Source organism: Fomitopsis serialis, assembly GCF_022376445.1.
Source record: "Fomitopsis serialis strain Sig1Antser10 chromosome Unknown B0H18scaffold_26, whole genome shotgun sequence".
In the NCBI taxonomy this organism is placed as follows: Eukaryota; Fungi; Basidiomycota; class Agaricomycetes; order Polyporales; family Fomitopsidaceae; genus Fomitopsis; species Fomitopsis serialis.
Window position 1 is genome coordinate 199,146 of NW_025954986.1, and position 23,711 is coordinate 222,856.

The window sequence follows — 23,711 nt, forward strand, 5'->3', positions numbered from 1 at the left end:
ATCTCGCGAGTCACAACAGACGCAGCGCAATGGCGTGGCTCCAGATTTCGGTCGATCGTGAGAGGCGCAAGCTTCTGGGAGATGGGGGTTTGGGGACAAGAGAGCTGCTTGGTCGTCTGGTGAAAGTCCGCCTTATATACCTACAACATGGCCGTCATGGCAGAAAGACAATTATGGTGCGTCATCTTACGTCATTTCATTGTGAGTCCACTGACAGAAAGGCTCAGAAAGAGAATCGCATCCTCGCGACGGCGCGACCTATCATGTTCAATTGCCTAATGGAGGCATGGGATGACTAAAAGCGGAAAGTACCATCCGACAACAAATCTAAAGGCGTCGCAAAAGCACTTGTTCAATGCATTCTCTAGAAACAGATGTTGCTTGCTGACTACTAGAAGTTATTGCGGCCTTTATAACCAAGAAACACTCAATAAGGGCTCGGCACAATGTAAGTACTTTAAGTTCTGATCCCTTCCGTCACAAACGAGGTCTGCATGTATGATGTACTCCTCAGCTTCGTCGAGCTCGCTGACGGAGCGACAGAGAAATATGATGTATGCAATGATTGCGTGGACTTGGCCAGATATGCTGTTATTATTGGCCATGTAAAGAGGTCAGTCGGACTGCAATGCGGATGGTAGAAACCGGCGAGGTCCAGGCCTCAAGCTCAAGGTCTCAATCATACGGCCACAATCCACCCACCTCCCTTGCTTATGTTTAAGGCTCTGCTAGTAGAGAATATGATTAACGCCTCAAGCCTCCGGCATTCAAGTTGCGCCCGCAATTGTGCTCAAGAATACAATAGCGCATTTGAAACAGACAGGCTCCCACTGGGATTTCATTGATTTGAATGATCTCTCCGACGATCTGAAAAACATATCGGTCAGCTTGAGAAATTGTGGGTAATGATAACGACAGCATGGATTGAAACAGACTCAAAGGCCACGCAGGTCCAGTTAATCATGATGAACGACTCTGGGAGAGAGGTTGACAACAGGGTTGGCGAGAGTCTAGTATGATATTTATATGATCCGCAGCTTATTTAACAAGCACTTCTGGATTCCATTGATGGTGCGTCTTCGCTGCAGCACTGTAACGGGCGCGCCCGCCACATACTTATGTCAGCACGTAGATACACTGACTATACCGTGGTTTTTTGCCTTTGTACGACCACCTTCCGTGCCCCACCCTCGCTCTTTCCGCGCGACCTAGACCACTACGACCGCCCGAACCAACGTCCTACTCATTACAAGCACGCATAACAGTCTGAACAAGTTTGAACTACTACGCCTGCCATATCGGGAGCGAGGTGTGCGGGAAAATACCGATATCCATAAACGGCTAGAGTAGATTCCCCACTGCCAGAGTCCTCCGTCTTTCCCGGTTCGCGTCGACGTCGACGGCGTCGTTGACCTTGTCCTCACCTACCTCTGTTTTCTCGCCGAACGGGACCTGGGGTCTGACTGGAATTTCACGCGGCAGGTGCGTCCACACCGCGCTGCCCAGCGCCCGCAACTCACCCACCGACAATCACAGGACGTTATACCTTACCGAGGTCTGAGCATTTCAATCAATCACCCTCGTTTGCTACGACGCTCTTTCTTGTGACCATCCACCATGGCCCCGCGACGGGGCGCGTCCTCGAACTCCCTCAGCCCGCCTGAGGTCGTCTTCCCGGGCTCTGGTTCCACGTCTCCCGGAACATCGCCGCGCTCTGTCTCGCCCTCGAACGGGCTCACTCAGTTCCTCTCCAGGCCCACGAAATGGTTCAACCGCTCTACCTCTGACAAGGCTTCTCGGTCTTCGATGGGCCCCAACGAACCGAGATCCAGCACGAGCTCCTCAGGCCGGAAGCACAAGATCTCGCATCCGACGGACCCTCGCCCGTTCATAGAGAACTTGGTTGCGTCGCCGGAGAGAAGGGGGCTTACGAGCAAGTAAGTGGTCTGTCACACAACTCCTCGCCTTGCTGGCGCACCGCATGCGAAGTGTGTCGCACAAGTCCGTACTGACGCGCTTTCACTTGTAGGTCCGTACTCGATTTGTCTCGAACTGCGACCGCCTTCGATGACCTACCGAAGCCACCACGAATGCCCTCTTCACCTACTCAGCCTTCTATGTCTCGTGGCTTGGGCGACCTGCGCAATATCTCGCGTAAGCCCTGGTCCAAGTCCGCAGATGACCTCAGCAAACTGTCTTCCCACATGCCCGCACCTGTATTGACGCCCCTTGACACGACCTTTCACGGCAGGATCGAACAGTATAGGAACAATCGTGGCGGCAGCGTCGGTAGTATGAGCACCGTCCCGTCGCCATCTGTGTCCTCTATTATGTCCGGGCAACAGAAGAACTATCCTTTCCCTGCCATCACCACGTCCCCTTCCGAGCCGCTTTCCGCGTCTCCTCCGAGTCGGCCTAGTATTCAGCTGTCCGCTGCTTCCCCGACCCTCACAGGTGGCACCGCTCTCACCCCGTCGCTCTCGAACTCTAGCACCCATGTTCATACGCGGTCCCATTCCTTCACGCCCCGCCTGCCGTCGAAGTTGGCATCGCCGAAAGGCGCTCTGCAGCCTCCTTTGAGTCCGAAGAGAAAAGGGTCGGGATCGTCGATCGCGGAGCGTACTCCGGAACGAGACAGGGAAAAGAACATTTCGGGCGGAAGCGGCGGCCATGGCCCGTCCTCGCGCTCTCCGTTCCCGTTTATTCTGGGTGGAGGACGGTCCCCGGCGAATCCCTCGAGCCCAACAGACACGCCGTCGTCGCCTACTTCGCTCGCTCCGCCCACAATCGTCGAACCTCCTCCTGACACGTTCACGTCCAAGATGGAGAAGCGCTCCTCGCAGCTCATCTACCATTCTGGATTCATCAATCGTCTCGTCGACTTCTCGCCCTCCGCGTTGAACGTGCGCGCCACCCACACGTACATGAGCGGCAGCTCCGCGCCGACGCTGTCCAAGGGTTGGAAGCCGTATAAGCTTGTGCTCAAGGGGTCGAAGCTCTACTTCTTCAAGCCACCCAGCGACCGTAGCGCTGCTATCAAGGAGCTGTTCCCGACCGAGCTGGTCACCGTGCTCGAGGATGAGGGGCTGGGGGATGGCGAGTTCGACGGCGGCGATGCGGAAGAAGAGGTGGCGAGAGGCGGGAGGGCGAGGGATAGGAAGAGGGCGTACTGGGGGCGAGGCACCCATCCATCCCTGGTGGTCGTTGATGGGAAGGTTGAGAGGGGTGCATTCGAGGCGCTGGTACATGAAGCTGTCTTTGCAACCACCTTCGTCAGGGATCCCAACTCTGCGCCAGACGGTGGTCCGGCAGAAGCGACGCCTGCAGACGAAGCGCAGCTCGCAAGAGATCAGGAAATATCTCAGGGTGGTGGGGCACCGGAGTCATCGTCTCGTTATGACCTTGCTTGGCGGGACTTCGCCTCAAATATTCTCTTCAGTTTGCCTTTCGCTGCTGGGCGCAGCAAGTTTGAGACGGAACTGATGCGGTGCTGCGCATATCTGCTCAGTGGAGTCGAGGACGTCATGAAGGAGGAGGAAGCAAGTAGGGTACGTTGGCTTGCCGGACAATACTTGGCCTACCACGGTGCTCCGGTTGATCGTAACGCTTGGGAAGAATGGCGCAAGGAAACAATCCCTGATTTCCCTTCGGATCCCTCTTCCGCTTCGAAACTCGCCGGCTTGCCCAAGTCGTCCTCCATGCAAGCGTTGTATACAGCCTCGCCTCAAGTTGGTTCGTCTTCTCCAGCAGATTCACCGGACCTTGGGGCGTTCTCGCCCAGACCAGACACAAACAGCAAGATGATGTCCATCGTCGATGCTCTCGGTGTACTTCCTCCCTCGAATCGCCCCAGCATTTCTGGCCCCTCTTCCCCGCCCCGCAACTCCTCGAGGGATGCATTAGTTGCGACACTGGAGCGTGATGGTTTCACGCGAGATGCTCTTGTTGGACTCGACTCACAGTTACTAGCGCGTAGCCTGTCTGTATTCAATCACAGCCTGCTCGCGCATGTTCCAGACAACTTCACTGCCGACCTGTGTCTCAGCTCGGAATCAGCTGAGACGGAGGCAGCAGCAGATCCGAATACTTCGTCCACCTCTTCACCCCTGACGCCTTTTCTAAGCACTGATGACCAACCCCACTGGCTTACGCGGATGATTCTCATTCAGACTCTAGTACCCGAACCCGCTGGAACGACATCACCGCCCATTGGCTATCCACTCATCGCCTCCGAAGAACGACACGTCCCAACCTCCCGCACTCATACGCGATCAGAGGTCATCTCTGCCTGGGCTAAGATCGGGGAACTCTGTCGGCGAACTGGGGATGAGTGTTCCTGGCGAGCGATCTTCGCAGCTCTTTGTTCGCGTCCTGTCGCTCGTTTGGAGAAAGTGTGGAAGAGAGTAGATCCCGAAGCCGTTGCGATCGTGCAATCGTGGGCGCAGCCTCAGAAGGATGGCACCGCATTAAACCCCGGTCCTGTCAGGGTGCCCTGGGCTGGAGATGTCAGGAATCAGATCCAATCAGCTCTGGAGAGGGCACGATATGGTGCCGCGGACGAATGGCAGCTAATGTCGTTGGGTGAGGCACGGCAACGGTTTGAGGCGCTGCGGACGGCCTTCGCGCTCTGTGCAAGGCCCAATCAACTCGACGAAACGGCGGAGTCGAGTGATGTTGAGATCCTAGTCAAAGTCTGGCGGTATCCATGGGAGGGGAAAAGTGGGCATGGCGTGGCGTCAAAATTCACTCGGTGAGTGGCTTGTTCGGTCTTATGTATGCACGAACAGCGCTAATCTGTCATTCAGGATTGAGCAGTTCATGTCTCTGTCAATGGCTGCGGAACCTCGACGCAAGGGACTCTTTGAGCCATACTACTGGACCCGATCTGCATCCCAACAGTCAACGCCGTCATTAGCGGGTGCGCTCTTCCCTGAGCCACTGCCCTCAGTGTCCTTGATCAACAGGGCTCTGTTGATGCGCGGTCGGTTGGAGAGTAGTGCAAGTTTGAATATGCAAGACATACAACACCTGCGTCAACTTCCGCTAAGGACGAGTAGAGACTCACCCACCAATAGGCGAGCAACGGCTGCGAATGAACTAGGCGGGACCATCCTCTCTGTATTCGACGGCGAATTGCTTCTTCTTGTCCCATCAGCAGACTCATCAGCACCTTCGCGTCCGACGTCTCGCACTCCATCGCGGCCGCCCAGCTCTGTGGCCGACAGTCCGGTTTCAGGGGGGACTGTCTCTCGCACTTCGTCCATCCGTGTTTCACCTGGTGTCTCTCATGGACTAGATCGGAAGCCCAGCATGATTAAACGCAACTCATTGCCGTCTATCTCGCAGCGTACTAGCCTGCTCATGCCCGAGGCATCACCTGACAAAGCTCTCCGTGTTGTAGTGCAAGCGGGCACCCTGGACAGACTGGTGGACGTCCTAGTCCATGGGCTTCAAGGAGTATCCGTATCTGTCTCCGATGACAATGGTGAGATGCCTCTGACAGCTGCTAAAACTCGGGAGGTCAAGCTCGATATGGATGACTTCTCGGATGTGTGGTGGAACGTCTATAGGAGTTTCATGACACCACAGATACTGTTTGAGGTGCGTCTTTCGGGTACTTGAACCCAGCCTATCACTGAATTGGCCTCATAGTTCTTGCGAAAACGGTACAACTCTGCACGCCTTCTGCAATCGTCCTCGATTGGCGAGGTAAACGATGCCGTGCGCATGCGATCAGAAGTGCTCGAGACAATGAACGAGTGGATCAATCGAGGCGGAGGTGCCCAAGATATCCTCGATGACGCACAGTTGCATAATGCCTTCTTCTCTTTCCTCGACAGTCGAGCGGAGCATGAGGTACCGCAGCTTGCAGAAGAATGTCGTCAACATGTTTCCGTGCTAGATCAGCTAGTCGAGACATTGCGTATGACCTTCTTCTCGCAGACTTTGAGGCCAACTCGTTCCGACACATTGTCCGATGGCGCCGCGAGCGCAGTAGGGGCCCACAACTTCGGGTCCGATATCCCGAATATCGACGAGCTCAATGCGGAACAACTTGTGGATAATTTGGATGCGATGACGTCTGCAGCACTGCGTAATGTCAATCAAGAGGTATTGTCAATTGTTGTTCGCTTTAGGCTTTGGCTCAATTGTTCCCACAGGATCTCTTCGTGACGGCCGATATCCTCGAAGTACAATCAGCGGATCGCACTGGTTGGTTCCTCCCGCGTGACCCTAGTTCATTAATCGACGAAGTGGAGATCCAAGCCATGAACTCGTACATCACTGAAGTTGAGCCGTCAACTCTGATCTCCGAACTTGGCCAGGACTCGCTTTACCGCCTTCTTCCCCCTTCTGTCAGAGGCTGCATTCGCGCCTCCAACATTTTGCGCAAATGGCTCGTATGCCAGCTGATCTCTCCTAGACTTGGCCTCCGCGCCCGCCAGGCCAGGATGGAGAAATTGCTCAGAGCTATCGAGATCTCACGCCTTCGTAGTACAACGGACGAGACAAACCCGGAGCGACCCATGGGCGAACGTCCGTGTATTCGCTCGGCCGTAGAAGCCATTCTTACTTCGGCTGCTGTCAGCGTGGAAAGCCGCACACATTATCGCGCATGGCAGAACATCGCGCTCGGTCGAGGGACGTACTGTGATAGTCTAGCCTCCTTCCTCAGCAGGCCAGCAGCTCCCATAACATCAAGAGGCGCCTTGGCTGTCGACATCGGTTGGGTCCTTGAGAAGATGCTGGAAGTCATTAGTACGCCGGACGTGCTGGAGTCGATGAGCGAAACGAGCTCAGGGATGGTGAACTTCGACAAACGACGGTAGGTGTTCTCGTTGTCTACCATGGTCTCATACTGACTCGCAACTGTAGCTCTCTGAAGACGTTGATATCTTCAAGCACAGGTGCCACATCTCGCAAGCGTCGACAACGTCGCCACGTTGACAGACGTGACTTCGAGCGTCTGAACAACATCGAACGGCAGATGTCGTCCGCTCATTTCGACATCCGTGGAATTCGGGAAGAGGCGCATCGCGAAGCTACACAGTCGGGCCCATTGGGAGCGAAGAAGATCCATCGACCATTCCAGGCATTGGTTGCACTTCAGCAAGAGAAGAATAAACGAGATCGCCATCTTCGCGATCGTCTCAGCAAGGAGAAACGGCACGAGCAACACCTGTACGAGCAGAAGGAAGAGTCTATCAGCAGGGCTATGCAGCCTCGACGACAGCCTGTGGTATCGCAGAAACAACATCGCAACAAGAAGAGCATGTCGTCCGCATTCTTCCAGTTCATGCGGCCCATCTCCAGTGCCTTCTCCTCCGACACTCTTTCGACGACTCTGACCAAGCGAACACCTGCTGAGCTTGACTTCACCCCGACGAATAAACCATCCCTGGTACTCAGTGTAGTCGACGCTCGGGTGGTGCAGTTCGTGAACAACGAACGATCCTTCACTTTTCAGCTTGACACTGAAGACGGCGGCCAATATCTGCTGCAAGCAGTGGGCAGACCCGAGATGAAGAAGTGGATGGATACCGTTCAGCACGTGTCGGCGATAGCTGCCAAGCGTCGACTGACGTACCTTGGGCAGAACGCTAAATTGCAGCTATCTGACCATCTCCTCAGCCAGCCTGTCGCACCGTCTAGAGACCCTCGGGCGTGTGAGTGGATCTGACTGAATATCGTATATCTAAACTGATCCACGTTCTGCAGTCTTTGGCGTGGACCTCGAAGTCATACTGAAACGGGAGTCCCCTGAGGGCGACATTCAACTTGGGGCAATACCGTCCATCCTAGAACGGCTGATATCCGAGGTTGAATCGCGTGGTCTCACAGAGGTTGGAATTTGTATGTCCGTTGTCTCTTGTGGGGAATTACAGAAAGCTAACAGGTTCGGTTACGAAGATCGTATCGCTGGCTCGCACGCCGAGGTGAATGCCTACAAAGACGCTCTCAACCGAGGTAATGAGTGGTTCAATTCCGGTACCACTGGCATTGCTAACTACATCGTGCGAAGGCGAATGGCCCATCACTTCATCGACTGATATTTATGCTGTCTGTGACCTGATCAAGTCATGGTTCCGTGTTCTTCCCGGCGGACTCTTCTCTTCTGCCGCGTACGAAGACATCCTAAGAACCGTCAGTGAGTAGTGTCTGTCTCTACATCCATCAGTCTTTCAGATTCTGAGGCCTCCATGTTAGCTCTTGATGGAGCAGACTTGGACACGAAGGTGTCGGGCATCCGCCGAGTAGTCCATGGGCTATCCGACATGCATTTCGACCTCCTCAAGCGCATCATCGAGCATCTCGACAAGTACGTAACGTCCAGACTATCTCGACTTTGGCATTTCTGACATGTCTCTTAGAGTGACAGACTTCGAGGAGAACAACCAGATGACAGCAGAGTCTCTTGCCACTGTCTTTGGTCCCAACATCCTCCGGTCGCCTACCGATGACATCGCGGGATTTCTCGCCAACATGGGCCCCTGTAACAGGGCAATGAGATTGCTCATCTCTCATGTCCGTTTTTCCGTTTACTCCTCTCGCATGGCAGACTTACTGACGCTCTATCTGTAGTCTCACAGCATCTTCGACGATACCCTCGAGCAGGACGCGGAAGTGGAGTACGAGCGGGAGCAGGAGGACTTTGAGTTCGACGAGCCCATTCCAGAGGAAGACGAGGATGAAGAACTTCTATGCGACCCCGACATGGACGCAGACCCGGAGGGTCCAGAGACCCCGGAAGACGAAAAGGATGTAACAGAAGTCGCCGTCACTGCAGGGCCGCCCGTACTCGACCTAGACCTAGGCAGCCCCCACTCACTCTCGTTCTCGATGGCCTCGTGATCATGATCATGACGACCTGTACATCTGTACTGTATTCTGACGTTCGTGCGTTGTACAGTGTGTACAACATCACTCAAACACGGACTCGCGCTGCTCCGGTCATTCCTCGTCATCCTCGTCATCCACCTTCGCTTGACTGCTCTAAATAACGGACGCTCGCTCTTCTGTTTGTTCCTGGTACTGTATGGTATATACCCGCACTGTAGGCCGCCGTACGGACCTCTGGGCTGCATCGTCGTCGTCTCAATTCCGGTAGCTATCGTACTAGTATCTATAATACCGCCATCACAACTTGGTCCAACTGGATCCACTGCTGTTACATACATTCAACGCACAACAAATGGTTCCCCATCACATCGAGCGTACAGTACAGTATACGATTCAGAGCAATGCAGACTCGGCGGTGAGTACCCAATGACATTGCGCGCCTCGGCAAAACGCTGCTGGTCCGTGCGCATCCTCCACTGCCTATAAAGCCTACCCCCGCGCTCCTACAGTCCTCATACTTACCTTGATGGAACAGTCCCCTTCACGTATCGGGAGCGTTGGCCGCAGGGGTCTCTCATAGCACGGCGACCATGTCCTCAGGGGATGCCTGCGGTTTGTATGGGCTTCGGCTCATGCATCGTCTCAATATTTCCCTGTTCTGCTTCGGCCCTCGGGCTGGGCAGGCCTTTTTTTTTTTATGTCACTACGCTTTCCTAACCCTAACCCTATGTGTTATGTATGGCTGAGTAGTTATATTACATAATTGAGTTATATACAGCCTTATCTTTGCCCCGAGTCAGCAAGTACATACGGGCGTGTACATATGACCTATCCTACTCAAGTATACCGACCTTCGTTTGTTGAGTTGTGTGGGCACACAGTTTTCTGTTCGCTCGGTACTTCCAAATGGGGCTGGCCCGGAGTGCACTGGCGCCTACCGAGGCGGCTTACATAAGGAACACGATCGCGCGCGAGGCGACGACCGACCGAGCAACGTCTCAGTGAATTCCTTTGTCCGTACATCTCGGCGTCGTATATACATCACTCAAAACAGTCAGCGCTGGGACGTGAGTGTCTGCTCTCTCCTCCAGACCCCGATGAAGTCGCTGAGCCCCAGGTTTGTGCACGCCCCCAGGCCGTCCCTCACGAGGAGGATGATTTCGCGCTTCAGCAGGGCGTTCCTCGCCATTGCTGTGTCTTTGGTACGTCGATTCGGCGCCATGTGAGTATGTTGAGATACTGATGCCACTTTCAATAGCTTTTCATTGGATCCATCGCATTGTTGCACCCTCCAACACGCGCATACATCGACCCGTGGACCGGGGAGCTGTTCGGAGAGGGAGGCGTCGAGAAGGAGCTGCATAGCTTGCCTGCCATTCATGGCGAGGCAGTACACGGCGGCGTGATTATGACGAAGCTGGGGAATGCGACTGCAAAGGCGGAACTAGGGAGGGCGACGTGGAAACTGCTGTGAGCACTCATACTCATTTTCGTACTTTCACCCGTCCAATCTCGCAACGCGCTCCAGACATACGATGACACTGAGGTTCCCAGAGGTCAGACGAGTAATCACGATACATGCGCGTATTGGTATAACTCTATCTTTGCAGGAACCAACACAAGATCAGCGGAACGCACTAGACAGTTACTTCCACCTCTTCTCTCGATTATACCCCTGCGGCGAGTGCGCCGCCGAGTTCCAGCAACTGCTCAAGAAATATCCTCCTCAGGTGCGTCTTCGCGCTATCCTACCCGCGTAACTCCGTCGAAGTGCCCACGAATCCGTACAGACATCCTCCCGGAGATCTGCAGCGACATGGCTCTGCTTCGTGCACAACCTTGTGAACGAGCGCCTCGGCAAGCCCGAGTTCGACTGTGCGAACCTCGACGCGACGTACGACTGTGGGTGCGGCGACGACCCGTCCGGGGCAGGGTCGCCTGGAGCGGGCCAGAGCGACCCCATGGACCTCGAGCGCGACCTCGGCAAGGATGAGCTCACCGGTGTGGGTATGATCAAAGGCGGCAGGTAGTGCACTCTGCTGCAAGATTAATGCTTGAGATTGGTTTGTGGTGTGCAGGGGACTCTTGTTTATCTGGGTAATGTGTCCTGGTCCCCATCATTGTTTATTGTATTCTGCATCTCGTACTCACCCTCCTTATCATTGTGCATGTCTCTTTGGAAGCTTGCGAAGTGAGTCGCACAGAAGAGCATGTCACTCAGATGCCCGGGCCCAAGACTTCCGAGGACGATACGTTGAACCGGTATGACTACCAATGAACTGGTACCCCGCACCCGCCGCGGCCAGCGAAGTTTGCTGTCACGCTCACTAGTGCTGCCGCTGGGCCTTCCCCCATGACAACTGCCACGCTCACTCAGACCTGATGACTGCGACTACCGTGACATATTTCCAGGATAGATTGCCAGGAGACCTACACTATACAGACCGCCAGATCGTAGTATGCTATACACTTCGATCACCAGAGAAAGCGCCGCAGATCGCCTGCTTAGCATGTACGGCGAGTACCAGACTCGATACGTCCTAAGCAAGACAACCAGCAGCGCACCAGGACCGTTAAACCGATTTGAAGACGCAACAGTCCTGTGGATGGCGGATTAGATCTGGATACAGACAGCAGGACGAATCACCTACTTCGAGATGTGCAGTGTCATATGTGATACATAGAACTGACGAGGTTGTCCCCTCTTCGCCGAGCGTTCCCAGCGACAGTGTCGCCACTACTTGTACGAAGCAAGGTCGGACGCACGCAGCTCAGTCGAGGTCGCCGAAGAGCTCAGTCGTCTCCGGACGCACGAAGCGCCTCGCGATGCCGTGGTCGTTGAACAACAACTTCTCAGGCACTGAGAATCCTGGTAAGCGATCGGAGAGACGTAACCGACTAGCACACACCTTTGTGGAAGGAAGACAAGACCTTCAACGCCCAGGGGCCAGACAGCCCGCCTGTCTCCGATGACTTCTTGTGTGCGCCGCCGTCCGTTTCGTGCATCACCCACTCCTCCACAATATCCACATCCACCACGCCCATCTGCACCTGGGCCGCCACACGCTCCATGGGGACCACCAGCTCCCACCACGCCCACCAGTATAGAATGAGGAACTCCTGCGCCATGAACATCGTGTCGATCCGTCCATATTCCATCAGCCGCTTGATACGCTTGAACGGATCCGCGAATAACGGACCCAGCAGGATCTCCTCGAGGAAGTAGACCCCTGCGAATCGGTACGCGAGGAAGAGCGGGGAGAACCACCCGTACGCGAATTCTTGGCGAAGGTCGTCTACGAGGAGGCGGATGATGGGAAGACGGCTGAGGAGCGATACGATGGGAGGAAGGGAGTACGACAGGATCCCGGGCACGGCCCAAATCCAGACAGCGATGAGGAGGATGAACAACATCATCTCGTATTCTGTCACCTCGTGAGGGCAGTCTGTCCCGCCATCGCAGCCGTCGTCGATGTCGTCGGTAGCGGCGACATCGACGATGGCCTTATCGGTCAAGTTGGAGGTGACAATGTCGCGCACCTCGTCGTCGACGTTGAGGGGAGGGATGGCCGTGACGGGCTCAGGCTCATCCTCACCCACGTTGTGAGAACCGTTGTTGGGATCAGCCTTGTCCTCGAAGGCAGTCACGACGGGAGAGTCCATGACCAACAGGTCGCCAGTACCGTTGGCCATGTCCATCCCGCCGAGGGTGTCGACGAGGACAAGGTTGAGGTCGATGTAAGCCGGGCTATGTCGGCCAAGTGTCATGAGAATGGTCCACTGGAGAGCGAGGGCACGCACCCGTAACCGATGTCGCTGAGCGACATGTCCGATAACCAGATGAATTCCGGGGAAACCTGAGCCGCCGAGTTGCGAACGGTGTTGACGATGTCGCCAACGACGGCTGCGGTGCTGTCGACGATGTCGCCGACGACAGCCGCGGTGCCCTCCACAGCGGGGCTGACACACAGATGAGTCCAACGCGATAAGACGAGGGGTGCCAACGACACTCACCTGGCGGGCAGGTACAACAGAAAGTCGTCCATGACGGCCGGCGTCAGGAGGAGTGTACCAGGGGTGAGCTCGACGTTGAACGTCGGAGGGAGGCTGGGCAGCACGCTGACGAGGGCCAGCGCGCCGCCTAAAAGTAAGATGAGAGGGAACATGTGTGATACGCAGTGGGCTGGTGGTGGTTAAGTTCAAGTTGGATGAGGGGGGAAAGTCGAACACGGGCGGGTTATAATGGCGGGAGGCTGACATGTTGAACTTGGTTCGACGATCGCCGTCACCCTCGATCGGCTTCCACTTTCGGACGTCAGCCCACTCGAACGGGGACGCCGTCAGCCTCTGGGCGCAGCGTCGGCAGTGTTGATGTTCCGCAACGTCCGCCAGCCAGGCCTGCGCACCGGCTGTCATGAGAGAGCACACGTATTGTCCAAGTCTGGAACAGCCGTGTCGCCGTCACAGACCCCGACATGTCCTCCAGATCGTGGTGTGTCTTCGGACGCCTGTCGCGTAGCCCTTGCGGGAGGAATCGGAAAACTCGTCGATCTAGGATTGAGGACGTCAGCCTTGCGATTTAACGTAGGGCGCGTACGGGTGAAGGTTGCACTGCGAACAGAACCTCCAAAGCACCTACAGCTTGGGTTGTTGTGCTCAGTATATCCTGTATGTTGCTACAGCAAGGGAAAGTCAGTCAACGTGCAGGAAACGAGGACACATCCAACCTACACACGAACGACTTGACCTTTGGCCTTCTCGCACCTGCGTCCATAGGCCACCGTTCGTGTGGTCACCTGCCTCTCACTGCAACTGCGTGTCTCTCGTGACGACACCCGCGAGGATGCCACCCTCCTCAGAGATACGCACTGTACATACCGTGATGCGGCTCAATAACATACGTCCTGCCCATCGCCCGTGGCATTCTGTACATAGCAACAATAGCTATCCATGTATTTCCGTCGGCCTGCGTACGACCATAATGCATAACACCCCACTGAGATGGGGTGCGTGGCCTTCGTCGTTGCTTGCGGCCACGGTCGAAGTTGTCATTGTGCCTGTGTCTTGCTGGGTACACTTATCAGTTAGGCACGGGGGTTGTCTTCAGGGCAGACAGTGACAGTGATAGGGCCGAGGACAAAGTGACACGACGGGGACACAGCGGTGGAGGACGACGGTCGCGCGCTCTCCGAAGGTGGCGCTGTCACCTGACCGCGTCGTCTTCTCCCGCCGACGCGCCTCATCGCTTGCTTTCGCGACTGCGGCCGCCCTCTGTCTCTTGTCGGCCCGCCACGCTCACCGACACTCATGCGCCTGCACCGTGCCAGCGACCGTGGAATTGTCACCCTCCGTGCATACCGCCCCAGCTTCGATAACGACGACTCGGAGTCTGGACGTTGAGCTCAACGTCCGTCGCGCCCAAAGAGGTTGTGACGCACCGCGCAATTCTCCATTGGCCGCCCTCGTCGTCTCACTTAGAGACCACCACGCCGACTGTAGGCATACAGCACTAGCACACCAACATAATACCTGCCTACGTATGCATCCGTCCTAAGGAGGCTTGGAAGACAGCAGTCCGGTACGTCCGTGTTTCATTGATTTTCCGCGGCGTCGATCTTGAAGTGCGTGGGCAGATCAGTCCCTAGATGTAGCCACCGTTCCTCACCGATCGGGACGACAAAGCCCTCGGATGACGCACCGAGGCCGGCCCCGTGTTTGAGCCACCGCTGGCCCCTGGCCGCTTTGACCACAGGTGGCCCACCACGGCGTACCATACTGTATCTGGCGATGCATGCGATCCACGAGGCCATTGTTCCTCAGGCAACGGCTGGCCACCGACGTTCCCGGAACGCATATAAGGGCGCACCACAGGCAGAGGCCATCCACTCACCCCCTCTGAAGCACTTTCTCACCCACTACGAACATGCACACCCGTCTCCAAGTCCACCTCCGCACTCGACCCAGACGCATACTCCCCGCGCTTCTGATCCAATCGTCAAGAATGCGCACCGCGCATCTGGCCACCTAGTATGTTCCGCCTCATCTTCGCTTGTTGGCACCGCTGACCCACGTCGCCTGCTCAGTGTACAGACAGTCGAGCTGCCTATATCGGAACGCGCCAGACCCGAGTGCGCCCCGCCCGGCTCTAATACGGCCTCCAAGTCGTCCGACAGCCATGGGGGCCGTACGAGCGAGCCACACTGTATCTCGCCACCGCCAAAACGACCTCATCAGGAGCGGACGCGGCGGGGCGGTTGGCGGGTTGTGTTCCGCCAGTACGAGTTGGTCGCCACGAGGAAGGTCATCCAGCAGGTCTGAGGCTTGCTAAGGGATGCAACCGATCGGTGAGTGCTCGGCGGGCCGTTCTCGTTTCGCGCTTACTTACATGGATGCAGTGCCCCTCTGGTAGACGTGGATTGCGCGGCACTAGTCAGTCACCGGCAGGCCAGGTGTTTCGCGGGCAACCTGGAACGCCCAGTCCCTCGCGGACTGTTTCCTTACAACCTTGACCGTGGCGCAAAAGGCCCCGTGGACGAAAACTGGAACAACGCGACGATGGCGAGCACCGCCGACGAGGAATACACAGCGCGGAGGATCACCGAGATCGAGCGGGCTTCGTCGACACGCGCCGACGGAAGACCTGCGAACAGACAGCGGACGGAGGCGAGTCCAGCCTGCACCTCCTCATCGACGGGTTTGGAGGGCGGGTGAGTGGTGGTGCGTCCCTCCGGTGGCCGATGCTCCCTCTTCAAGGTCAAGTGTCTGAGGGGCCTACGTGCAGGCCTTCGGTGAGTGTCACGGATCCAACGTTGTACCCTTGCTCATGACGAACGCGGGCTTTGCAGTTCATGACACTGCCGCAGCCCGAGTCCGAACGAAGGAGCCAACCGTCTCAAGTGACTTGCTGGAGGTGCAACTGCTGCAGATGCTTCAGGCCGCACAGCGATTTGACCATCACGGCTAGCTGTTATGCGTGCCACAGCTTGGGCGAGTCCGGAATACGTCAAAGTCGTGTACACCGGAAATTGGAACGATCAGGACGCGACGCAGCCAAGCTACACCACCCTCGCGAACTTCCTCGCTGCCTGTGGGAAAGACCGTCTACGCCGCCTGAAGACAGTTAATATCCGCGCGCTAGTGCCTCCTCAACTTGAAGACAGGCTGAGAGTTGTTACTCCATGCAGGCCTTCAAATCCGTTGGCCCTCGTGGCCTCCGAGTCTGCCATACCACACCTCCATATTTTGTACTGACTAGCTAGCATTGTCACTGTATTTCCGGGCTTCCCAAGTCGTCGTATGCATTGCTATCAGCTGTGTGCAAATTGAACGCTTTGTGAACGCATTGACAGAGTTGGAAGTCGCGCTATTAGCGCCCGCACGAGCAACCTTTCGACTTGACCTCGAGCTCATGTTCCGCGCACAAAATTTTGCTCGTTCCCTACGGCGAGGATGGCGAGCACCGCCATCTTGTCGAACCATGACCCAATTGCCCGGGGAGCTGCTCAAATCCTTGCACGGTGTGCAGCCGCTGTATGAAATGACACCGCGATGGTGGCAGCGCGGGACGTACTTGGTTGTCCTGCTCGACATACTCGCGACGTGCGTCCAGCTCCCTCCCTCTTTTCTCCAACGACTTGAACACCTACTCTGAGGCAGAGCGGGGTCCGTGGAGCTCATATGGGACCACTGGACGATCTGGGAACCGCACCCCAACAAGGAACAGCCAGGTACCGACAAGACGACGGCGACTGAGCGGACGGGGGAGTACGTCCTGCGTCCATGGTACCACAGAGTCGTCGCCGTTGCTCTGCAGATGGGCTTTGGGGCCTTCATCGCCGGCTTCCTCTTGGGGACCCGCCAACGCCACGTCCGCAAAATCTTCCTCCTCCCACATAACTGGGTCGGCGCGCCCAGACCCGCTGCATCGCTGAGAGCGGGCCTCACTCCCCTGACCCGGCGGCCACATCAAACGCGCCGGAGTCAAGATGGGTCGTCATCCAAGCCCTCATCAACATGAACTTCCGCGGCAAGGGTGTCGCGGTACCCATGGACCAGTGCGAGCTAGCCAAAGGCAGGGACCAGGCAGAGCTCTCCGTTAAGGTGACCGGCATCACGAGCCCGTTCTGGATCCGCTTGGACGACAACAGCAAGCTGTGCGGGGAACGGCTGCCGGCTGGGCGGGCGCGGGATGAGATTTTCAAGTGGTGGTACGGAGAGGCATTGGGGAGGAAGTTGCGTGGGGATGAGCGGTGGAAGGAGTTACCGTGAGGGCGGTTTGTCGGACTCGCTTGTTCTCTCGCACCCCGTCTGATACATAGCCTTGTCAACATCGGAGTGCTAGTCTACAAGGGCTAAGACAAGATGCACAGACGCAAACCTCTTGTCAGCCGCGCAGGCATAACGAACCACGGAAACTGCACAACCCTAACACCCTACAAGTACAAAGCAACGCCCATGTTCGTCGTCGACGCCGTCACCAACCCAAGCTCCCTCTCCTCCGCGGGGACCCACCTCGCCGACCCGCTCACATCCGCGCGGTTCGACGTGCTCCAGTGCACGTCCCTCCTCCGGCCACGGCCAGCGGGGTCGTCAACGTTGGGGCTGACGCGCACCTGCGGCGACAACCAGCGCGAGCCGTGCAGTGTGAAGCCGCCCTCGTACGTGGGGTGGAGCACGAGCTCGACGGGCGAGTTGGTCGTATGCGCGGCGAGCGTGAGGACGTGGTCCACTGGTGCGTCGGGGAAGACGACGCGCACGGGGCTGTTGGTGCTGTGCGCGTCGACGTTGAAGAGCCCGCCCGTGCTGGAGGAGGTCGTGGCAAAGAGGCTGACGTTCGCGTTGACGGGGCTGAGGGGAAGTCGGCGTGAGCAGTCGTGGCGCTGGTGCGATCGGTGCGGTGCTTACCCGTTCGTGGTGTGCAGTCGCACCTTGGTGGACTCGTCGGCGTTGTCGTTGAAGAGCCCGATGACGGCGGTGATCGGGCCGTTCGTCGTCTCGAGGTTCAGGGCGCGGGAGGTGTTGAAATTTCCGCTGATGACACCGTTCGTCGTGTGCAGGTTCAGGGAATGGAAGGTGCTGAAGTTTCCGCTGATGATCCCGTTGGTCGCGTGTACCGATGCTGTGTCTGCAACAACCGACTGCGGCACAGTTAAGTCCATACAGACACGGAAAGGGCGAGTATGGGCACACCTGGACATTGATAGCCGTGTTAGTCGCGAACAGGGACAGCTCGTTGAAGAGGATCGTGTTTTCAGGTCGCCTACGCGGTGGACAAAGCTCGGGAGGTGTGTAGTCAATTTCTTGACGGTGACCAAAGAGCATCGGATGAGGGCGGAAGCTGCACGTGGATCCTGAACTGGATCCTGTGTAGTGGTCATGGCGGCCGTGCCAGTGACGGGGAGCCTTCACGACGAGTCATCTCAGACTCTCGCTCAAAGAATGGACAGTGATACTCACGAAATCCTACGCCATTCTTGGCCTGCTCAGGGCTCAGTTGGCAGACCTTGGTCAACTCCTCGAAGTGGTGCTGGCTGTTATAGTACCTAGAACGTCACCTTCACGACGTCCGACCCAGCCTCGCCACTGTCGGATATGTGATAACGCCGTTCGCAAACTGGGACGCTCCCTGGGAAGTGAAGAACAGCTCCTCAGAACCGAGAGGTAGCTCGAACGATGTCTCGGCGACATGCTCGAAATGGTCAACGGGGAGCAGGCCCTCCGGGTCAAAGTCCCACTCCGCGAAGGTGCAATCGTCTGGAACGTCAATGTGCTCGTGCCCGTGGTCCATGCTGTAGTTGTCCCTCAAGAGACGAGACTGTACGAAGAGGTATGTCAGGAACCTGATGCAGGTCACATGAGACGGCAGGGGCTACTCACCAAAGGGGGCGCGACCCGGTGCGCGACATACATGAAGAGGCATGTGAAGAGAACGCATGAAAGAACCTCGTCAAGGCCCTAAACCTTGCCCGCCTGCGCGCTTGCCTCTCCTGGAGCGCAGATCCCGCAACTGTGTACGTCGCTGGTAGTCAGGGCACGGCACAAGCACGGGCGCAGTGGGCGCGGCAGACTTCAACTTCTCGACGTCGGGTGCAGCGGCTTGGATGTTTTGGTAGGACATGGTGGACTGGGTTATCTGGAGGGGCACTGTGTGATGCTATATAATGGCGTGGATCCAAAGCCCAGGCGCCTAGGTCGCGTCATTCGCCGACTGCGTACAACAGCGCGCCGAGCCTTGCAGACTGCGCCGCTGCTGTGCGTAGTACCACCGTAGCAAGTCTGAACCTGGGTGGGATGCACTCAAATTTGGCTAAGACCGCGTGAAATGACTCACCTGCGCAGCGCCTGACGTTCCTTGGACAGCGACTAGAGCAGCTCGTAACTGCGCGCGTCTGTCGAGGCCGGGCAAGATCAACCGCTGTGGAGCACCACTGCGGCGTCCACTATACGCAGTCGCATAACTTCATGAGCAGCAGGGATGAGGAATGTCAGCTAATCCACTCGTCGGCGACACGAACCGCACGACTGATTGCACGCCGTGATCACTTTGTTATACTGACACGAGTACATACATACAACCATGGGGTACGTCTCACATTCCTACCGTCTTCGTGGTTTGCTGAGAACCATCCTATCAGCCTCATTGTCTCCTGCATTGACGGCATCTTCGCATGCATAGGCAGCGCCATCATGGCCGTCGTCGAGATCATTTTCGGATGCTTCGAGTGGATCGTTAGCAGTGAGCGTCATCTGCATTTCGCCGTCTACGCATACTCGACTGAGGGAGAAAATATCAAGTTATTGTGGGCTGCTGTACTGGTGCAATCGCTGCATCGCGGGCATCCTATGTTGTCCGTGCTTGTGCTGAGACGACTGCTGGATGCGCATTCCTCGTGCGATCTAGTGTGCCTGGTGCGCAACGGTGTTGAGTAACCGCATGAGAGTGAGCGCTCGCGAACGATGGAGTAAAGTGGCAATAACTGCTTATAATATTTAATACGGTACATAAAGACTGCAGATGCACCTACAGTGAAAATAACTTTAGAATGAGTATGTAAGTATGTAAGTCGGCACCAGCTGCTCACCAAAATCCATACATGCTACTCAAATCAAACGCTACTCCGGCCGACCAACTTTGCTTTGTCCAGCCTGAGTCTTGCAGGTTTCCAGTCCCACCCCAGATAGAGAATTGCGTGGTTGAGAAATGCACAGATCTGTCGTAAAAGGTTCAGTGACGCTTCCATAATGATACGAGCGCTGACTCGGTGGGCGCACTGCCTCGTTTGAAGCACTCAAGCATCGATATCCGAGCTTGCTGCCTCCGGATACCAACTGTCCTCTTTACATATCAGATCCGAGCTCGCACAAGCTGCAAAAGACGAATCTTAGTTGCGCTACTCGAAGCCTGCTCACTCGCCGGTATCTGTGGAACGATCCAGCACGCTATCACAGTACTCGAGGATCGCTGGTTGCGCGCAGTAGACGAAGAACATGTCAATACAAAATTCTTTAGCAAGGTGCGTCGATGTCCTCTGCCGTGTTTATGTTCATGTACGATAGTAGCGTAATCGGTCTAGGCCGCCAAACCGGACGACCGACGTGGACGGCTGAGGAAGATCGCTGAGGAGACCTTAGATGCCATCGAGGAAGGGTCTTATACCCTCAAAAGGACGAAGCACGACTTGCGTACATCCGTAGCCCTCGCCAAGAAGAAGACTCAATACTATGCTCCTGATTCACTGCTCTCCGGCTGGTCTGCCACGCCATCTCCCAGACCAGGGTGGTCTGCTGATACAGGAATCTCGGTCCTCGAGGTCTCCACGTTGGAGGGAGCCCGCCTGTTGTCTGCTGTCCAACAAGCAGGCCAAGTGGGTGCTCCACCATCCAGGGTTGGCATCCTCAACTTTGCATCAGCGACGAAACCAGGAGGCGGCTTCAGGAACGGCGCGCAGGCGCAAGAAGAGTCCATCGCGCGCTCGTCCACGCTCTATCCCACACTCACCACCAGTCTATCGCAGACATTCTACTCCGTCCACGAGAGGGATCGCAAGGACGGCTTCTACACGCACGCGATGATCTATTCGCCCGGCGTCATCGTCTTCCGGGACGACGACGGAGGCTGGGTCGAGCCTCTCGACGTCGACGTGCTCACGAGCGCAGCCGTCAACGCGGGCGTCGTGCGGCAGAGACTGCACGACGTCTGGACGACGCCGCGGTAGAGGGTAAGATCGAGACGGTCATGCGCGAACGGATGGCGCGGATCTTGTATCTGTTCGAGAAGCAGGGCGTGAAGAGCTTGGTGCTGGGCAGCTTTGGGACGGGCGTGTTCAGGAATAACGTCGGCCTCGTGGCCAATGTCTGGGCGGATCTGCTGGTGGAGCCCGGGGCGAGGTTCAAGACGACGTTCGACCATGTCGTCTTTGCTATCCTCGGGAGGGCGACGTTCGAAGAGTTCGAACGGGTTTTCGAGCAGCGGAAGGCTACACACTCGTCTGCATAGGGTTATCTCTAAGGACTGCGTGCATTGTGAAGAATGGATGGGATCTGTTTGGCTTATGCTTGGTTTGTCCCTAGTGTCCGCGCGGTTAGTGGTTGGATTGCATGCGTAGTGGCTGACCGGGGCCGCCCTCTAGGTTCTTCACACGAACTTGTGCTTGCGTGCATGGTGATAACTAGCTCATTGACGTGCCCCTTGGCCATGCTTACTTTCAGTATCCCCTGGTGTCACGGTGTCGAGAGATACATATATCGAGCGGCGGCTCGTCCACTTGTGCGTACGCGTCCCTGCCCTGCCATCCCACGTCAATGTCTGGGCTTCTCTACACTTCCCGACGTACCGGCTCCGACGACTCAATGTCCGCGTCAACGATCCCAATTGATGGCCCCCTTCTGCCCCTGTACCACGAAGAGTTCTATTTCGATGACGGCAATCTAACTTTGCTCGTGAGCGGCCGTCTTATCGATCTGTTGCACGGTGTTGACAGGACTCCTCAGGTGGAGGATACATTATTCAGAGTGTTCCGTTCTTCGTTGACGAGACACTCCCCTATATGGAGGGAGCTCTTCGAGCTGCCTCATCCCGCCGGAGAGCCCATGGAGGGATCTGGGGATGAGCACCCCTTAGTTCTGTATGGCATCTCGAAAGTCGATTTCGAGCGCCTGCTATGGATCCTATATCCTGCGTAAATGCACCTCTTCACTCGTTCAGGGCACTATCAGTGATGCTGTTCCTATGTACAGGGACTTCGGCGTCTGCAGAGCTCACACGCAAGACGAGTGGACGTCCGTTCTCGACCTGTCTACTCGATGGGAATGCGCAGACATCCGCGCGCTCGCCATCCGCGAGCTACAAAAGCTGCCTGTCAGCCCCGTGGACACAATCATTCTCTCGCGGAGGTTCGACATATCAGGACGGTGGACGCTCGCGGCGTATGCCGCCCTCTGCCAGCGCCCAGATGCGCTTTCCCTCGAGGAGGCCTCCCGTCTTGGGCTTGAGACCATGGTGCGCGTCGCACAGCTGCGCGAGCAGATCCAACGAGGGGCTCCGGGGCCGGTGCGGCCCAAGCATCATTACCAAACTCCTACCAGCGCCGCTGGTAACCGCCGAGTAGGCCTCGACCCTGTGTCATCACACCCGCTTCGCAAGCCTCGCGAGCCCGGGCAGCCGCTGGACGCGCGGCCTGGCAAGCCGCCGTGTCAGACTCGAGGAGGAACGTACGGAGGCCTTCGACCAAAATCGCGTCAGACGTCTATCGGATGGTCGCTGACATATTCGGCGCGGATGGAGCTGTGCAGGCATTGGCAGCCTAAGCAAAGCCTAATGATATGTGCCCGTGCACCACCCCTAACTTATGGTGTAAACATATGCGCAGAGCGCCCCTGATTGTCCGGTTAACTTCTCTGTCATTCTTGGGCACGCCACTGGTAACTTATATCACATACGAATGTCGATGGTGCGATGCAGTTGCACTATGTCAAACTTTATGCATTATGTTCGACCGGGAGCCCAGATAGGAATCGGACAATCGGTGAGTAGTTGACCGGTTACTTCGTACCCTGCAGGCCGCTTATCTCGAGGGTTGCAAGCATCGCGATCATGACGGGCGAATGTTAATCGAAGGTTTGGTGCTCTTGCCCACATGATATATCCTGTCTATGATAAGTGGAGGATGCGGCTGCGGTGAGTCACCAACATAGGTACGTGTGTGCATTTGAATGACGCCACAAGCTCGTCTGCGTTTATTGGGGCTGCCAGATATGCTGAGACGGTTCCTTGGACCACCCTCGTACGTAGGATGTTCACGTCATTAAGCCTCACGGTATGTCTGATCTAACAGGGACAATGTTTTACAGTATCGCATGGAAATGGCGCGACTGGAAGTAACTTTCAAGTATCGTGGCTCTAAACCGGGATCTCGTTACGCGGCACGTCGCGGTATCGTTTTGTGAGTTTCTGCTTGTAGTAATACATTATCTGTGCACAGGAACGTCTGTGTTCTTTGAGGCTAAGTGATTGTTTTCAGACTAGCTATATGTTATACGCGTGCTCATTGATCCATCGGCCAATAGGAAGCGGGCTCGGACTTTCGTTGCAGCGAAGTTCGATATGTTCTCGGAGTCACGGAAGCTTCATGTCAATTCGCCGGCAGGACAACCCGGCCCGTGGGACATTCCTGGTGTGGCCGCCCTATACCCGCTTGATGGAAGTTCGCTGGCAACACGGGCTTCGAGTTCGGGCTGGCCTGTTTTATGATCCACGCCCTCCCGCCCGCTGGATACCATGTCAAACCGGCGGCGCTCATGGCGTTTGCACCTTGATCATGTGTCTCGGTCGTGCTGCCTCTGGGTGGCGCCGACGTGAACAGAAGTCGGAA

The 23,711-nt window shown here is 56.4% G+C and overlaps 7 protein-coding genes across 7 annotated transcripts; 6 read left to right on the forward strand and 1 right to left on the reverse strand.

Annotated features, from left to right (window-relative positions):
• Window positions 1-1,617: 1,617 nt before the first annotated feature.
• Window positions 1,618-8,853, forward strand: B0H18DRAFT_1118293 (uncharacterized protein; the record flags this gene model as incomplete). Its single annotated transcript, XM_048033764.1, has 12 exons — window positions 1,618-1,937; window positions 2,030-4,750; window positions 4,806-5,601; window positions 5,653-6,111; window positions 6,162-6,826; window positions 6,877-7,667; window positions 7,720-7,854; window positions 7,912-7,968; window positions 8,024-8,149; window positions 8,209-8,320; window positions 8,373-8,526; window positions 8,584-8,853. 12 exons carry the CDS (start codon window positions 1,618-1,620, stop codon window positions 8,851-8,853), a joined length of 6,606 nt encoding a protein of 2,201 aa, XP_047894409.1.
• Window positions 8,854-9,354: 501 nt separating this feature from the next.
• B0H18DRAFT_1159739 (uncharacterized protein) lies at window positions 9,355-9,632 on the forward strand. The gene has a single exon (XM_048035800.1). The coding sequence runs from the start codon at window positions 9,432-9,434 to the stop codon at window positions 9,585-9,587; it is 156 nt and encodes a 51-aa protein (XP_047894410.1). The 5' UTR covers window positions 9,355-9,431; the 3' UTR covers window positions 9,588-9,632.
• Window positions 9,633-9,737: 105 nt separating this feature from the next.
• On the forward strand, window positions 9,738-11,197 carry B0H18DRAFT_1002048 (ERV/ALR sulfhydryl oxidase domain-containing protein). Its single transcript, XM_048028349.1, has 7 exons — window positions 9,738-9,908; window positions 9,977-10,043; window positions 10,100-10,311; window positions 10,370-10,397; window positions 10,452-10,571; window positions 10,632-10,938; window positions 11,025-11,197. The coding sequence occupies exons 2-6, from the start codon at window positions 9,996-9,998 to the stop codon at window positions 10,869-10,871; spliced, it is 648 nt and encodes a 215-aa protein (XP_047894411.1). The 5' UTR covers window positions 9,738-9,908; window positions 9,977-9,995; the 3' UTR covers window positions 10,872-10,938; window positions 11,025-11,197.
• A 3,431-nt stretch (window positions 11,198-14,628) lies between these two features.
• Window positions 14,629-15,552, forward strand: B0H18DRAFT_1118296 (uncharacterized protein; the record flags this gene model as incomplete). The annotated part of the gene is made up of 4 exons (XM_048033765.1): window positions 14,629-14,868; window positions 14,932-15,122; window positions 15,171-15,185; window positions 15,237-15,552. The coding sequence occupies 4 exons, from the start codon at window positions 14,629-14,631 to the stop codon at window positions 15,550-15,552; spliced, it is 762 nt and encodes a 253-aa protein (XP_047894412.1).
• A 931-nt stretch (window positions 15,553-16,483) lies between these two features.
• B0H18DRAFT_1103969 (uncharacterized protein) lies at window positions 16,484-19,205 on the reverse strand (the record flags this gene model as incomplete). The annotated part of the gene is made up of 8 exons (XM_048032599.1): window positions 18,718-19,205; window positions 18,405-18,655; window positions 18,298-18,383; window positions 18,031-18,203; window positions 17,746-17,978; window positions 17,353-17,688; window positions 16,786-16,992; window positions 16,484-16,760 (listed from the first exon to the last, which is right to left on the reverse strand). The coding sequence occupies exons 1-8, from the start codon at window positions 18,748-18,750 to the stop codon at window positions 16,484-16,486; spliced, it is 1,596 nt and encodes a 531-aa protein (XP_047894413.1). The 5' UTR covers window positions 18,751-19,205.
• Window positions 19,206-19,527: 322 nt separating this feature from the next.
• B0H18DRAFT_1118300 (uncharacterized protein) lies at window positions 19,528-21,337 on the forward strand (the record flags this gene model as incomplete). The annotated part of the gene is made up of 4 exons (XM_048033766.1): window positions 19,528-19,569; window positions 20,277-20,354; window positions 20,415-20,999; window positions 21,059-21,337. The coding sequence occupies 4 exons, from the start codon at window positions 19,528-19,530 to the stop codon at window positions 21,335-21,337; spliced, it is 984 nt and encodes a 327-aa protein (XP_047894414.1).
• A 353-nt stretch (window positions 21,338-21,690) lies between these two features.
• B0H18DRAFT_875351 (uncharacterized protein) lies at window positions 21,691-22,720 on the forward strand (the record flags this gene model as incomplete). Its single annotated transcript, XM_048040416.1, has 3 exons — window positions 21,691-21,780; window positions 21,832-22,019; window positions 22,078-22,720. 3 exons carry the CDS (start codon window positions 21,691-21,693, stop codon window positions 22,718-22,720), a joined length of 921 nt encoding a protein of 306 aa, XP_047894415.1.
• Between the last annotated feature and the right edge of the window lie 991 nt (window positions 22,721-23,711).